At 35.0% G+C, this 18,050-nt stretch overlaps 1 protein-coding gene across 1 annotated transcript; it reads right to left on the reverse strand.

Annotated features, from left to right (window-relative positions):
• Nucleotides 1–22: 22 nt before the first annotated feature.
• On the reverse strand, nt 23–17,143 carry LOC100889332 (syntaxin-16). Its single transcript, XM_030975643.1, has 9 exons — nt 16,944–17,143; nt 13,661–13,752; nt 12,671–12,723; nt 11,826–11,932; nt 10,250–10,412; nt 9,472–9,587; nt 6,504–6,647; nt 5,185–5,265; nt 23–4,433 (listed from the first exon to the last, which is right to left on the reverse strand). Exons 1-9 carry the CDS (start codon nt 17,022–17,024, stop codon nt 4,329–4,331), a joined length of 942 nt encoding a protein of 313 aa, XP_030831503.1. The 5' UTR covers nt 17,025–17,143; the 3' UTR covers nt 23–4,328.
• Between the last annotated feature and the right edge of the window lie 907 nt (nt 17,144–18,050).

The following is an 18,050-nucleotide window of genomic DNA, read 5'->3' on the forward strand; positions in this document are numbered from 1 at the left end:
CAAAATAAACGGGACGATTCAGTTTGTAAATGGTTTTACTCTTCTTTACTCAATACATAACATTAATTCCTCCTGATAACTTTCCACACCTTAATTGTATTAGAGTTAAAATATATGTTCCCGATCTCATACATGGAAGTTGTGATGCTTTTTTATTATAAATTAGCTACTAAACTTTCAGTATATCTTCCAACAATTATACACTCAACAATGTAGACACAATGGCTACCATTCTCATTGAATATGACATTCATATCCCTGAACTACCAATAAACAAATACCCTCTCCATTAATCATTTATCTATTCCCCAAAATAAGTATATCACCAAAAAAAAAAAAAAAATATGTGCACATCTCAACTTAGTTCTGTTTCTGTATCAATGAGTCTTCATACAGTCAAACCTAGTTATAGTGACCGCCCAAGGAAAACACAAAAAGTGGTCTTTGTAGACAGGTGGTCACTAAAGCAGGTTGACTGTTAAATGATTCTTAAAATTAGCAATGGGATGTGCATGGTGAAGAATAGAACCTTCTCCAATGGATGGATCCAGGGGAAGGGGTCTATAATGGTTGCAACCCCCTAGTGAGGAAAACAAAACCTGAGAAAAAGTCTTTAGAGGATAAAAGGTGCTGGTAGACCTCCTTTGGGAGTCTGGGGATTCCTGGGATTCCCAGGAAAATAATTTAGGTACTTTTTGTGCTCCTACCCTCTCCACTAAGAGAGTCTAGAAAGTGTTAACCCCCCATTATTGGGTTTTGGGTCAATTTCTCGACATTATACTAATATTGTAGCATCATGTCTTATAACAACAACAACATCACATGTTTTTACACATGTTTTTTAAGTGCAGTGATATGCACTGCACTTGGTTGGTCAAGTCGCCACGAGACAGACAATGAAGTTGACAAGTATCGTTCACTATCCTTTTGTGACATAACGTGTGTGCAGTGCATATTCACTCATGCATTCTTGCACTTGAATCCAAGATCTCCAAGTTACAAGACCATTGCTTTCCCACTGAGTTATCAAGTATCCTCCTCCCTTTGATCGAGGGAGAAATAGTGGCAACAATAACAAGAAAATTCACCGCCACTTGTCATCTCCAGCTCTGGTAACACCAGATAATATGTCATACATGCTTTTAGGACAGTATATCAGGGCCCCATTTCACAAAACTTCTCATCAGTGACAAATGACAGTTTTTGTTATAAGCTACTGAAAGCCTTGCTTCTGATTGGTTATCAGCAGATTTGTCACTGGTTTTGTCATTTGTCATTGAAAAAAGGCTTTGTGAAACGGGTCCCAGGTCTCGAATTTCAGCTATCGGTACTTGCACTTGTATAATCTATTGCAATATGCTATACACTCATGACATACAATTGACTTGACAAAGATTTGCTACATACAAAGAATCTAACACAAATTTCACAAATGGCTATCTTTTTGTTGAGTACATAAGTTGTTCACGAATTCATAGTATTTTGTTTGGATACAGATTTCCTTTACGAAATCAAGATACCATCATTAGATAAGTTAGCAATCATAATAATAATAATAATAATTCTGCGTTTATATAGCACTTAATACATCTATGATGTCTCTAAGCGCTTTACAGATCTATCATATCATATCTATCGGTAGTTAATTTGGCAATATTGGTGGGCCTTATGTCATCACTCAGTTAATAGATACTTCATTGTTTAAATCCATTTGGGAATATATAAAATATTACATATTGCATACAGGATCAGAATACTTAATAATATGCAACATAAAAAAAAACATCCCTCTATTTTAGGTCTCTTTATGATTAAAAAAGCCACTTACACAGTAACTGTTTATGATTCCATTGTACTAAAGGTTGGGGAGAAAGTTTTATCAAGAAGATTTAAATAAAAAACCTCTTACACATGTTGTATTATTTTATCAAGACACAATTCGCTGCCAACTCAACTCATTTCTCATTCAATATATCACTAACTAAGTCGAAAATTTTCACCGGATATAATTTTGACTGTTTTTTATAGAAGTTACAAACACTTCTGTTTTTTGTTTGTTCTATCTAGCTTCTGGCACTGACAAGTGACCACAACAGAAACCTAAAAATATTGTTTTATTTTTATTAAACTGCTCAATAAATTAATGAACATTAAGTATGGAAAACATTAATTCCATTTCACAGATAAAAAAAGCTTAGTTCTTTGAACTCTTTTTCAATTAATCGGAATGCTTCTGTCATGTTCATATAATTTAGATATTGAAACATAGAATATACACATATAATTTACATAGATATACATAGTATATACAACCCCTTTGGAAATAAGTCAATCAAATAATCACGGAACGATAAGAGACATTTCATAAGATCGATCATCATAAACAACCAAATTAGACAAGAGTACCTTTTTATGGAAAATAAAAGGCAAGATACATTCAATCTTCGATGACATTGCAATCAACTAACATAGACTGTATTCAACCTGCATGCTTTTGATCACGTTTTTGCTGTCCATTTGAAGTGGGATACATCAGCAAGCTAAGAAAAGAGAAATTAGAATGAAACCCTATTGTGTCAGGCTATATACCATAACTTGATTGAATCAAGTTGGGTATCAATAATATTTAAAGACAACTTTTGCATAACACCGTCTTTAGAACCTGAACATACATGTATGTATACACGCACCAATGATTTGTATATATATCATGCAGGGTTACGCTTAGCGCACGAGCATATAAATGCATGTACATGTATGTGCATTGAATTAACACTTTCAGCACAAGTTCTTACATGGCTTCTCTTTTCCTGTACAAGGTTATCAGCCATTGTGAGTCGGCCGCCTTTTGTGACTTAAAATGTACAATGAAGCCATTTCAAACAAAAGCTGATGAGCATTGTTCTGATGGCATAAGCACTGTTTTGCTGCTTAGTGACTAGTAAACTTGCCTGCTAAACATCATTGGGAGTTCTAATAGCTCATTTACATATGCCGCGGTATACTTTGCACCAAAATAGAAAGAAGTTTGATTGTATTAGCCTCCCTCATCTTCAGTCACCCATAAGCTCACATATTTATCCCTTTAATCAATTTATTAAATTTTCTTATTCTATACTAATATTGAATTTCCATATTCTTATGTTTCTCAATTTCAATTCCAGCTAAATAATAAATTGTTGAATACAAATGACATATAATGTGAGAATACAAAATGATTCATTCTTTTCCTTAAAAACAAAATAACAAAACATCTGATGCTAGCACACAAAAATCATAGACCAAATTCAGGTTATGATACAATGAATGGACAAAGCACAGTTCCTTACTGAATAAAAGGACAAGGGTCTTCCTGATCAACTCACTGAGATTTATTAGCTTTCATAAGGGTTTAATTATCATAGGTAGAATATCATAAATAACCCAAGTGATAAAGTCCACTATGAAAACATGAACTTCAGTATGATGGGATAGCACCTATAGAAAGAGCTCATGGTGAAGTAGAGGGGGAGTATAACCCAACAGATTAGGTATACTGTAGCTATTCTATCACAAGAAGCGTATTATGTACCGAACCGCATTACCAAGCAACCCTGCGCTTACACATGATTTTTAATGTGTAAGCAATGCACATTTGATGCGGAAGGTTACAGAATGTAATTACCAGGGATAAGGGGGAAGAAAAAAAAGGTGACAGATCGCAAATACTCTAAATCTTATTATATTGGATACATAAGGTTGTTCTGTAAACATATTTTCACCTCCAAATTTAGAATTTCCCTCATGCAAATTTCAACCCCAGCCTGCAGCCCTAGTGAAATACAACATCTTTACTGGAAATTCTCAATTCGTTGGTTTATAAATTTTGTTACAAGTACTGTACGTAGAAATGTCATCTCTACTAACAGTTGAAAAGTTGATCTGCCATAACAAATCTAAATTTGATTGCTGTGATGATTCAATAAGTATCAGTACCCCCTCTACTTGACTGCTAAGATGATAAGACAAAAGACATGTATCAACTGCATCTCAACTTGGTTGCTATGCAGATATGATGGGTAGCGATGTCATCTCAACTTGGTTGCTATGCTGATGATAAGACTAGTATCAAGTTAATCCCAACTTGGTTGCTATGATGATAAGATGAGAAGCAATGTCATCTCAACTTGGTTGCTATGATGATACGATGAGTAGCAATGTCATCTCAACTTGGTTGCTATGATGATATGATGAGTAGCGATGTCATCTCAACTTGGTTGCTATGATGATATGATGAGTAGCGATGTCATCTCAACTTGGTTGCTATGATGATATGATGAGTAGTGATGTCATCTTAACTTGGTTGCTATGAAGATGATGATGAGGATGATGACGATGATAAAGAGGATTACTATCACCAGCATTTTTCTGTTCTTCTTCTGATACTTTTCAGCCTGTCAAAAGATGATGGGAAGAAATTTCGTAATCATGGCAAGATCAAGATCATATCTCACATTGCAATTAAATAATGAATGATCAATATTACAACAATCTTCTTTGATTACTATATCAGCTATCTTGTATCAAGCATGGGGGTATCTACATACACTTTACAGAGAGTGACATGCTAGAGAGGGAGGACATTCAGCTTGGTTTGGGAGAAGACTTTATATTCATAAAAATCCTTTCCGAACCAGACATCTTGAGGTCATTATCACTATGAATATGACTGACAAAGAAAGCGGACAAAATATACAGTTCCTCAGGTAGACAAAGGAACATCCTTTCACTGCTATTATGTAAAAATGTGTAGAATAGGTGTCACATGCATATTCACTTTTTACATAATAGCAGTGAAGGGATGTTCCTTTGTCTACCTGAGGAACTGTATATTTTGTCTGCTTTCTTTGCCCGTTATGTTCATAGTATAATATATATATAATATATAAATCTATACTACAGGATAGTGACCAGACATTTATATTTGTATTAGACTTGCAACTGGCTTTTAGGTAAGGTTTAGGGCCATGATTAGGTATTTAGTTTTGTCTAGAGTATGAATTAGAAATTTGGTTTGAGTAGGAAATTGAACTGTAGAGCAATTGTCGCTGAAGAATGTGTCTTAGAACCTGCAGGACTAGTGTTCTATTACACCTGCAAGATTGTCTTTACCGTATACCAAGATAAGTATCTGAGAAAGTTTACCTTTTGGAGTTGTTTGAGGCCTTCTTCCACCTTGACCGTTGACTTCTCTATGTTATAGTCTATCCTGTCCAGAACCGTACCCTGATAAATAAACATAAAAAAATCAAGATTGATAATCAATTATATAACAATGATGATGATGATGATGATGTTTTTTTGTGACCTTTCAGGGCCATCCCGTACACTCAAATACTTAAAATAATTCACTTATTTTGTTTATTATAACGTAAGAAAACTTCTGTACAGTGCGTCCCAGAAAAAACGAAACCGAGAAGTATAGATGTTTTATCATAACTTAATCACAACCATAGTTAATGAATGATACATATTTGGAAAGCTTAGAGTCTCCTCTTTCAGTTGATGCTACTCAGATGATGCATATTTCACGCATGAGTGATTAAAAGCAACTTGAAGGAAGGAAACCAAAAAGACATTTGGCGGGCGGTATCTGAATTTCGAAGAAAAATTCACATTTCTAAAAAGTTGAGTTTCTGCCCTTTCATATGACACCTCAATCAGGAAAAATGAGCGAGGAATAACAAAGTTCTGTTTGTTTAAAGTAGCCCTTACATTTTCATAATTTTAACAAACAAATTCGTTTTCACTGGGTGCCTGCCGTAGCAAAAAGCAGATTTGACAAAAGACTTAACTCCGTTTCGTTGACAATCAGCCATGCACGAAGACTCTCGTCTACGGCTGATTGTTAACGAAACGGAGTTAAGTCTTTTGTTAATTTCGTTTATTGATACGGCGGGCAGCCAGTGAAAACGAATTCTTTAATAAAATTATGGAAATGCAAGCACTACTTTAAACAAACAGAACTTTGTCATTCCTCGCTCATTTTTCCTGATTGAGGTGTCATATGAAAGGGCAGAAACTCAACTTTCTAGGAATGTGAATTTTTCTTCGAAATTCAGATACCGCCCGCCAATTGTCTTATCGGTTAAATTCCTTCAAATTGCTTTTAATCACTCATGCGTGACATATGCATCATCTGAGTAGCATCACATGAAAGAAGAGACTCTAAGCTTTCCAAATATGTATCATTCATTAATTATAGTTGTGATTAAGTTATGATAGAACATCAATACTTCTCGGTTTCGTTTTTTCTGGGACGCACTGTATAGCAATACAATATTTTGATTGCGGTTGATACCGGGCCAGAACTGTCAAGAAAATTCTCACGGCAGTCACGGTGCGGATGAGAAACTTAGTAAGCCTTAGAAAAATGAGGTGAACGCAACACAAAGTGACAGTACGTAATAACAAAACTTGAATGCAGAGAAAAAATGGCCCAAATTCCTGGGTGCACTACTTACTTGTTCCACCACCATATTAGCTAGATCTCTGAAGATCTCATTCAGGTCTGATATGGATTGGACTATGTGTGACACTTCCTTTTCTCTCTGCTCTATAACCTGGGTGTTTTCTTCTACTGCTTGCATTTGATCATCCGTGAAACCCTGGCAAAAATACAATGAAAATCACAATGTAACGTACAGTCGAACCTGGTTTTAGTGACCACCTGTATAGAAAGACCACCTGTCAATAAACACAATTTTGTTTCCCCCTTGAAACTGGCTTCTCATTGAAACTTGTACTAAAGGAACCTGTACATAAAGTAATAGAGAAGGAAGTTCAGTTACAATTACTTAATTATCTGAAAGAACACGATATGAAAATGTAGACCAGTATGCATTTCTCCCTCATCATTGTACACTTACCTGCCTTCACCGTGTGATTGACAATTTCATGAAGCCCTTAATAATAAGGAATTCATTGAAACATGCTTTCTTGACATATCCAAACGCTTTGACTGCGTTGATCATGATTTACTCTTATTTAAACTAGAGAAATATGGCATATTATGATAAAGAGTTAAAATGTTTTTCTAATTATATCACTGGAAGAGAACAATTAGTTTGTTCCAAGGGTAAGAACTCAGCTATAAAGGAATTATTAGTTGGAGTACCACAGGGTAGTGTTCTTGCTCCTGTCCTCTTCTTCTTATTTATCAATGATATATCTGAAGGTATTAATAATGCAGTATGCTGATGATGTGGTTATCTATGTTACTGGTGAAAATGTTCATAATGTTACTATTAATTTACAAAATACAGTGAATGTTTTAAATTGTTGGTATAATAGGAACCATCTTAGATAAATAAATATAAGTAAAACCAAAAAAATACTTATTGCGACTAAGTCATCAGTATGTCTTAACATTTATATTGACCATGCATTCATTGAGCAAGTCCATTCTATAAGGTATTTAGGTATTATTATTCATGAAAACCTGAAATGGAATGATTATTTAAGACAGTTATGTAAGTCAGTTGCATACAAGATTTATCGCCTCAGAAAATTCTTAAACATGACACTGTTGAATACTATATATAAATCTACTATTCAACCTTGTCTTGATTACGATGTCTCAGTTTGGGGTTACTTACTGTCCTAATAAATTGAAATTACCCCTATTGAGACTCCAAAAGAAAGGGGCAGCTCGTCACGTAACCGGTAATTATGATTATATTGATACTTCTGGTCTTATCTGCACTGATGTACCAATGTGTTCAAGGTATTGCCTCATCCCGTTTATACAATGAGATTGAAATGTATTTCGATAGACATGGGACTGAATATGCGTAATGCTAATTCCCTTAATGTTGTGCAGCCTAAACCAAACATTCAACTTTATTGTCAGCCTTTAAATTATGCCGGTGCTAAAGTATGGAATCTATTACCCAATAACTTTCAAAATGCTCAGTCTCTAGAAATTTTCAAATTATTGTACAAAAAGAAAGAAAAGGAAAAAAAATCAAAATCAAAATCGAATCCATTGAAATTACCTCAACCTCTAAGCTGAAACCTTACTCTTCTATGACTATTTTATGTTGATATTGTTATACATGTATGTAGCCTTGATTTATATTTAGAATCATTTTTGTTAAGGCCTTGAATTATTATGCTACCATATTTTGTATTACTATGATCATGATGTATTGTGTATTTTACTTTGTTATACTTTGTTTTTTGTTAAGGCCTTGAATTATTATGCTACCATATTTTGTATTACTATGATCATGATGTATTGTGTATTTTACTTTGTTATACTTTGTTATACTTTGTTATACTTTGTATAACAAAGTTCAAAATCGAATCCATTGAAATTACCTCAACCTCTAAGCTGAAACCTTACTCTTCTATGACTATTTATGTTGATATTGTTATACATGTATGTAGCCTTCATTTATATTTAGAATCATTTTTGTTAAGGCCTTGAATTATTATGCTACCATATTTTGTATTATTTTGTATTACTATGATCATGATGTATTGTGTATTTTACTTTGTTATACTTTGTTATACTTTGTTATACTTTGTATAACAAAGTTCAAAATCGAATCCATTGAAATTACCTCAACCTCTAAGCTGAAACCTTACTCTTCTATGACTATTTTATGTTGATATTGTTATTCATGTATGTAGCCTTCATTTATATTTAGAATCATTTTTGTTAAGGCCTTGAATTATTATGCTACCATATTTGTATTACTATGATGTATTGTATATTTTACTTTGTTATACTTTGTTATTTTTGCTACTTTTTATACAGTGCTTTTAACACCAGGTCCAAGATGCAAAACAGATTTATTTCTGATCTTGTGTACCTGTATAAATATGTAAGAATGAATAAAAAAATAAAAATTAAGACCACCTGCCTATACGGACCATTTTTCTTGTCTCCCTTAAGCGGTCTTTATATACAGGTTTCACTGTATAAAAATCACCTTTGAACATTATGGAGCACACTGCCCCAAAACAAGACATCGTGGCAAAATATAATAATGTGTGTAGTTCATGTCACAAACATGTTTCTGTATACCTTTAGTACTGATCAATAATTATGCATTGAGGTCTACATGCACAACTATTTTTTCACATCAACATAGATGCCTTTACTATTCATATAGTGGTTTTATATTTTGCCATGTCAAGGTGATTGAGGTGAAAATGATAGAATCACACATCCAATACATGTTGCTATTCCATTCCATCAGATCACATACACCTACCAGCATGTATTTTCAAATTTGCAATTGCTCCAAATTCAATCAGACAACAATATTTAACTTTAAAAAAAAAAATCATTTGGCAGAAGCAGTTAACAGTCCCAGTAGCTTTTTTGAAAAACATAAAAAATTTGCAATCTAGTTGTAACACCATACCAGCAAATATACATTTTTTTAAAATGAAACCCACTGAAGCGTGAAGGCTACTTACTCTATCGTAAAGTAAATCATCTTCCACGTCTTCTTCTATCATGATTGCACTGCTGGAATTCAAATTGATGTTACTCTCAAAGAATTCTTTGGATCGCTCTTCTCTACCTTTCAATCCTGTTAAGTAGAAGAAATGTGAAGAAAAAGATGCAAAGGATTATTAAAGGGATTGGGTATCTTAGTCTCAGATTCTAAACAAAATCCTGGATTTAGCTCATGCTGCAATCATAATTATAAACCTTCAGGTCAGTCAGGAATCAGCCAATCGCCTGTATGATTATCAAGATATTTATGATTGGAATTTGAAATCTCAAAAACCGTTTCCCAACGATTTTAATTACACTACAGTCTATTGGTGAAAATGAGTATAGTAAAACCGGTCTCTCAAAGATCTTTATTTTTGAAGGCACCTTTTAATCATTTTGAAGTGCAATTTTTTTAGGGCTTCAATATTACACCATATCACAGACACTGATAACACGTAGAGCCATTGATCTCAGATTTGGCATTGTTAAACGATGCCTTTAGACAAACATTTGAAGGGATGGAAAATGCTGTTCAGAAATACACCATTCTCTTCCTGCTTGTCTGTTCCCTTTAAATGCTTGTTCAGATATGACGTGGTTTTACTGAAAAAAATGAGGATTTTCAAGTGTAAACTCATGGCAACTGCAGACAACAAAGGTTTTGCGTGTATTCACTGGGCTTTGTAGTATGTGTGAGCATATCTGCGTATACGGGGGAGAAATATGTAACATCGAAATGTTACTTTTACTTACGTTTTAAATATGCAGACTGGCTTTTTCTGAATGTTATTGAGAGATCTTGGAGACTGCCAGCTAGAGAATTGACAATATTCTGAGTGACTTTCCTTTCTTGCCTGGAGGATAGTCTCGCTTTGGCTGTTATTGACTGGATTGACCTTTGACATCTGTGAAACATCTATGGAAACAAAAATATAATATAAAGATAAAGCGAATAATGAGTATATTAGAATATATGCATTAGCAAAAGTGGAAGCAACAAAAAAACAAACATTGCAGAGCACGAAAATGGAATCGTGAAAGAAAAGCACATTATTATTTCTCTCAATCAGTCTAATAAAACTGCAATTTTTGCAAAGGTTTCTTAATACATATCATTTACATCCCTTGCCTTTCGAAAACAATGCAAAATGAGGAGAAATAATTAAACAGGAATATACCTGTACATATTATGTAGAGCAAGAGGCAGAGAATTAACACAGTAAGAGGAAGGTGAATAGAAAGAGAGAGAGAGAGAGAGAGAGAGAGAGAAAGAGGTGGAAAGGGGGGGGGGGGGGGTAAGAGATGCAGGAAGGCAATGACGCCAACAGGAATATGCCTGTAGGTATAGAGCAAGAGGCAGATAATTAACACAATAAGAGGAAGGTGAATAGAAAGAGAGAGAGAGAGAGAGAGAAAGAGGTGGAAAGGGGGGGGGGGGGGGTAAGAGATGCAGGAAGGCAATGACGCCAACAGGAATATGCCTGTAGGTATAGAGCAAGAGGCAGATAATTAACACAGTATGAGGAAGGTCAATAGAAATAGAGAGAAGAAAGAGAAAAGGTGGGAGGGGGGGGGGGGGGAGAGAGAGAGAGAAAGAGGGGGTGGGGGTAAGAAATGCAGGAAGGCAATGACGCCAATGAAAAAGAAAATCAATACCTAAAGCAGAACTTAGTTCATCTTACAAAGATACAATATCTTTTCTCAAATCAATTCCCAAATACTTTCTCTAATCTTATAATAATAGCAACATTGGGAAAACATTAATCCATTATCCTTCAATTATGCATCTATTAATGCGTAGTGGCTTAAAATAAAGAAGATGGTTTTGCATTAGCAGGACATACAGAAAATAAATGTATTATTGGGAATTGGGATAACATAAATATATGTTTCATTGTTTATCCTGCTCCAGTTACACATCAATAAACGTCCACTTATTTTCATAAAATGAATCACATAAAAAAAATGTAATGCATTATTGCCAATTGATATAATCTATTGTCAATTCCCTGAATTTTTTGGGATGCAAAGTTGTTCCTTAGTCGGGGATTTCACGATACTGACCAGGGCCCTGTCTTTCAAAGAGTTGCGATTGATCCAATTCAATCGTAAGTCCTCTTTTCAATCGCAAGTTTGCAGTTTTCTATCTCTTATGTACATAGTTGTGATTGATATCAATCGCAAATAAGTTGATATCAACTCTTTGTAAGACAGGGCCCAGGCAACAAAGACTGGTCAAGACAAAGGGAGGACACAGTATAAATATAAAGAAAGAGAAGAGACGGACAGAGAAGTGAGAGAAGGAATATAGAGAGAAAGAACGTCTTACTTGAGTGATTTCTTGAGTGGCAATTTCAATGGCATGTTCCTCCTCCATGTTATCATCTAATGTTGGTCTGTTCAGGTACTTATCATGTAATGATGATAGTTCCTTCACTGTAATACAAGATGTAAGATATCAACGATTAGCAACTTGACAAGACACATTTGGTGAATGGAAAAACAAACGCAAATGAAATAAAAGTGACTGGTATCAGGATATATCGGTTTCATGAGACTCTACACTACTAAAATAGTTCAAAGTGAAATAATGGCCCCTTAAATAAATATGCTTAGAATTTCTGGTCTAGGCAGATTCAGTTTGGACATTCTTAAACAAGGTGAAATAATGAAAAACATGGTCAGTTTGACATTATTTTGAATTTATATATACATTTCATTATCATCATTATATTATTATTATTTTCTGTATATTTTAAAATGTATTATTATTATTTTTATATATTTTTTAAAATATTTTTTATGGGGGGGGGGGGGGTAGATTATGGGTTCGTTTATTTGAGGAAACATGGGGGTCATGCCATGCCTTATAAGGGTTGGAGGGAGAGGGGTGGGGTGGAGGGGAGAGAATGGTTCAATGTTAATCTCACAGAGTCATTCAGCTAAAGACCCCCTATAATATTAGGGGATATTTGGTAAATCTACATATATACTCCCTGTCTACAACATACCTGAATAAAATGGTAATCATTTTCCCCCCTTTTTTCCCTCTCCATTCAATAAAAATAGCAAAACTATGAATATGTGACAACAAAGAGATCATCAATTCTTATTATTTTACAGAAGCTATGCTCTCATTCCTCTTGGTGAATATTTAATACATGTAATACTTGCCTTTCTGCTGTATCCTTGTGATATCATATTGAATTTCTTCTGTGCAATTTACCCTGCAGAAAATAAAAGAAAGAATGAGATAAAATAACATTGAATAATAATAATAAACAAATAAAATATAAGATAATAAGACCTCATATCTATCCAAAAGGAAATTATTCTGTAATCAAGAAGAGTGATGTAAACAAACAATCAACAACTAATACACTGTACATACCACTTTAGCAATTTAGTAAAAATCAATCCATTGATAAATAACACTGATATTACTCTTCTTGCTCCAATCAAATGCCTCCAGAAACTTCAAATGAGTGATGAAAGTAAAGCTGTTCAAAAATAATGATAATATAAACTGGATAAAGACAGTGAAATTTGAAGCATGTATTCATTGTTCATACACATATGTACAGGGTCAATCTACAAATATTACAAAAATAGGAGGTCACACAGTCACAATAATCTATCAATGGATTAATTATTTTGTTAAAACATTAAACAAAAATGCTTCAATCTTGGTGGAGGGTCAACTGCTCTGAAGCACCTGTTATTTAGCCCTGTCTTTATGCCTGCAAGGCTGTAAGCATTTTATCTTTCTGTATGTTACACAATTTGAGACAAACACACTGGGAAATACTACGGCATATTTTCAAACTTTACAATTACAAGTTGGTAAACTTTGATTTACTATTATGATCCAAATATTCCAGAAGGAACAAACTCACAGTTTGTACCTAAACCATGGTCAATAAACCACCAATTTACCATGAATGGTTAAAAAGGCTGAAACCAAGGCAAACAAAAAGTATTTATTCTTTATTTTTGAAAAACAAACATGAACACATAGATTGAAGGGAAAAAAAAAATGATTTCAAAAATAGCAAAACTTTATCCTTTGAAGTGTGCCTGCATTTTACTGCTTATGTTACATATATATCAAATGATGATTTGAGATTAAATCATCTTTTGCTAATACAGGTTAATGTGGCTTACCATTCTGGGGGAATGTTTAGTTTAGTAGCTCCTACACTTGCATCAGGATCAGTTGAGATGCTGTTCACTAGAGCCATCCTGTCATCATGGACCTGCAGAAATCAGGGAGGAAATTATAAGAACAGTTTTAAACTTTTAACCCATTCAATGGTCCAACCTTGGAATAACCTACCAGAAAAAAGTAGTGTCTGCACCTACAGTGGCGACTTTTATTAAAGAGTCTATTGAGAGCCCTTCCCTTAGGAAAAGAGGGCTAATCTACCAAGTATAACCAAGCAAGTAAGTAAGTATGGTGTACATGCAGGCAGCAAATCCCACCCAATAATTCTGTAGTTGTGCAGTTCATCCTCATAAATGCACTTTGGCTGCAATATTACAATAATTCAGGCCTTAAATTAATCGACGGCCATCGACGGCCAGGCCGTCGATGCCCCTATGACTGGCCGCGGTGCCCTCCCAAAAAAAGATATATTCACGGCCAAAAAGGCCGTGCCCTTTTTTTCAAACTGGCCGACGTGCCTTTTTTTCCAACTGGACGTGCCCTTTTTATTTTAAATTTGCGCACAAAAAACCACCAATTGCGCCCATAATCATCTAAAACTAGACGGCAAGACGCAAGTGTTTTCCGTGAAAATGCGCCCATAAATTATTAGAACAGTAAAAATACACGAATCACGAACAGTTTGCCGCCCACGAGCTCTCTTCTAGCTTCGTATTTAGTGCTTTAATAAGGCGCAAGTGCTGTGAAAATGCGCCCTTTGTTATTATATAGGCAATCCGCTAGCGCACGTACGTACGTACGTTCATATTATGCGATCGCATGATATGCATATGGTGCATGCTGTTGACGCACGCACGTACGTACAAATCGAAGGCCAGGATCAAGAAAACAAATCGTCAAATGGAGAAATAAACAAGCATTCAAATAGTCATTAGAGATCTGTCGAGGTTTGTTTGTAGGCCTAGTTTATTATTTTATCTCAAATAGAATTTAGAATTATCTTATTAATAAGTTAAGAACATCTACGATGTTCTCGATCGTAGTTACTCTCATTTTGCCACCTGCCGACCTCGCTTCAAAAAGCTACCCCGCCAGCTTCCCAAGACGAACGTTTCGAGTCCCGGTAAAATTCCGAGGGTGCATCGGTTTCGCTGGCAAACTTCCAGCCCGACAGCTTCCCACCAAAAGTGGCGAGAGTGTGTGTGCGAGGAACGATTTTGGTTTCGTGAATGCACGTTACGCAACTGAGCTGAGCGTGTCACTTTCAGCTGTCGAATGTAGTATAAGGACATTTTTACATCTTATTTCATTAGTTAGGCCTAGATCTATGTAGACCTTTCTATACAACAGTTAAAAAGATAATTTCTTCAAATTTGCTCCTACTACCGAGAGAATGGCGGAAGGTTTGTGTGTGAGGTGCGATTTTGATTTTGAATACCCGGCCCGGTAAACTTGCCAATTAAGTCTTTCTGACTTTCGATGTTTGTGAAATTGACAATTTATTTATTCATTTGCTCATCAATATTTTTAGTTACTTTAAAATACTGTTTAATGTGCAAGTTTGATGTTCTTAATCAATCTTTCCTGTTCATATTGTTAAGATTAAAAAGTTATTAAATTGATCGTTCGATCTATTCACATTATGAAATTAACATTTGTAGACTCTCTTTGAACTTATGATTAGATAAGCGGCCTATCTGTTTTTGGAAAATTGCCCCTTGCTCTGGTAAATTCCCGTGGCAAAGGGCAACTTAAAAAAAAATTGCCCCTTGCTCCTGGCTGCTAAATCTAAGGCTTGCGGGCCGCCGCCTTGTTTGCAGGCGCATAGCCAGAGTTTGGTGTTTGGGGGGGCACATACATGTAATCGATCGAGGTAAAAAAAAGGGGTCTACAAAATTTCAACCGATCCTGGAAATTTTAGGGGGGGCATGTGCCCCCCCCCCCCCCCGGGTGGCTACGCGCCTGCTTGTTTGTATGTACCGTAGACCTCTATACATTCTGTGAAGAAGCTGGTGCTAAAAGTCATGGGAAATTGATCCTGCACAAGTTTCATAAAATACACATGACATCTAACAAAAATAGAATCAATTTTTTTGGCCTCATACTCGATGCCCTTTTTGTAAAATATTTTGGCCTCGATGCCCTTTTTGTAAAAATATTTTGGCCTTGGTGCCCTTAAAAATATGAGGTACTCGAGGCCAAACTGGCCTTGCCCTAAAAATGACGAAATTTAAGGCCTGATAATTATATTGAAAAATAAAAAATAACATAGAAATATTTTCTTTGACTTACGATAGCTAGCTCATTTAGATCCTAAAGTAATGATTAATCTGGGAAAGTCTCGTAGTCAACATGATTCGTTGTCATCCCACTTGGTTTTAGTTGATGAATATTCATTTATTCTTTGCGAACGTCCAATAGCTACATACTAGTCAGCCTGGCTTGACCCAGTAATATGACTATTCATAAACCCAACATTAAATGAGTGCTCTGATTGGCCATTCGCTATGTTTTGGTAGGTTGACCTGGAAATATATCAGCCGGGTCATGTCTTAGATTACTAGTTTGAATGGATGAACGTGCCGTCTCACGGTTCTGAGATAAAAATTGGATAACTCATATACTGTACATGTAGATCTAAGTAAGTCCGTAGGTTTCACATTTTGAAATAAGAAATAAGAAATAAAAAGATGCATAAATGTAAATAGGATAAAAATATTCCTATTTTTTTTCTATCTGATTTATAAATCAGAAAATTAGATCTAGATCTAGACTCTAAATATTGAAAATCAGGGGAGAGAGTCTCTGACTCGTCCGAGTAAAAAGAGGTACGAAATTGGCCAATCTATCCCCCGATGCGAGTCGTCTAGATTACCTTCTGTATATGGGGAATGTCAACAAATGTCAGTTTTATTAAAGAAATGACCCATATCACACGGTTATTTCTGTCTAGAGCTAGTCTAGTCTAATGAAAGGAAGGTCCACGACGTTCAATCATTCAGAGTTAGACATTTAAATATTAAACTAGAGTCTAGGTCTCCTCTACATGTAACATACCCTGATAATGTTCTTGCTATCACTGCGTTCATATGCTTCAAAATTTGTATCATTAAAATGTTGTTTGGTAGACGTCAAAACATATTGAAACAAAGACCGTGAGTATCCTGCAGCCTCAAGTCGCAAAGCAGCTCCGTGACTTTACCTGCGCCGACAGGCCAGGGCAAAATAATCTGAGCGTTCGGTGTCAAGTCAGAAAGCGTTTGAAAATTAGCCGGTACTTACATGGTCCGAATATATGTGTCTGTTCTGCGCTGCATTATTTCTCATTAGTATGAACACTTCTGTTAAACTTCTGGAAGCCATGACGATGTGTTTCCACTCTCAAAATATGATCTAGACAGTTCAAAACATCAAAATTCTGTAGAAATATTACTGTTCCACGTAAACCATATTGACAGGTTTCATGTAATTATTAACCAAGTCAGCACTAGAGGGCGGGCGATGATATATCAGAAAAGAAGACGGGACAAAACTTAGGAAACAAAGGTTTTGCTCAAAAATATATTTGATTGAGCCATCATTAACTAACGTTTTATATAATCCTTGTTTGATGAATGTACTGACTCACTGTTTTAAGTTATCATGGATATATCATAACGGACAGGCGGGAGAGCCCTGTTGTCATTTTTTCTTCCCGTAATGATGTCAGTTTTCAAGAGTATGGTTTGGTTTATATTATAGTTTTAGGCTGTTTTGTCTGCTGTTGTTGTTTATTCGTTTGCCTTTTGGTTTTGGTTTTGTTTACTTTTTGTAAGTTTCAACAAGAGTTTTTGAATTCGATAGCTTATTCTTAGTTTGCATTAAATCCTTATTGGATACATGTATAATTATAGAGCTTGGAAATTAATTTTTCTATAAAATTAAATCTTTCATCAAATATTGTCTAGGCCAATAGGACCATGCAGTGGAAAGCGTTTTTGTAACTGAAAATGCTACCCTGTAAAAGTAAAAACTGCAATTGAATAAAAATATAAAAAAATTAAAAAAAGTATGAATGTACGTTTGATGATTGCTTGACAATAAATAATTTTATCCTGTTGATATTGATTCCGCCCGCCATGGAAAGACGACCATTATGAGGTGAAACAAAAACACAAAATCAATTGATGCGTCACGAGCCCTTTTTATTTTATATTCTCGTAAATTTCATCTTGATGGATTGATAGCCGCACCTTCTAGACCATTTTTGAAAAGAAATCTTTACAGGCTGTGTAACTGGATGGTGGACTAAATAAATGACAATGAAAATGTTTTTAAAGATGTATCAAATATCGTCTAGACAAAAGTGCTATGTAAGAATTGTGTAGGGGAAAAAAACTGCAGTGACAG

The sequence above is a fragment of the Strongylocentrotus purpuratus genome, unplaced genomic scaffold (genome assembly GCF_000002235.5).
Source record: "Strongylocentrotus purpuratus isolate Spur 01 unplaced genomic scaffold, Spur_5.0 spur5_scaffold_8, whole genome shotgun sequence".
In the NCBI taxonomy this organism is placed as follows: Eukaryota; Metazoa; Echinodermata; class Echinoidea; order Camarodonta; family Strongylocentrotidae; genus Strongylocentrotus; species Strongylocentrotus purpuratus.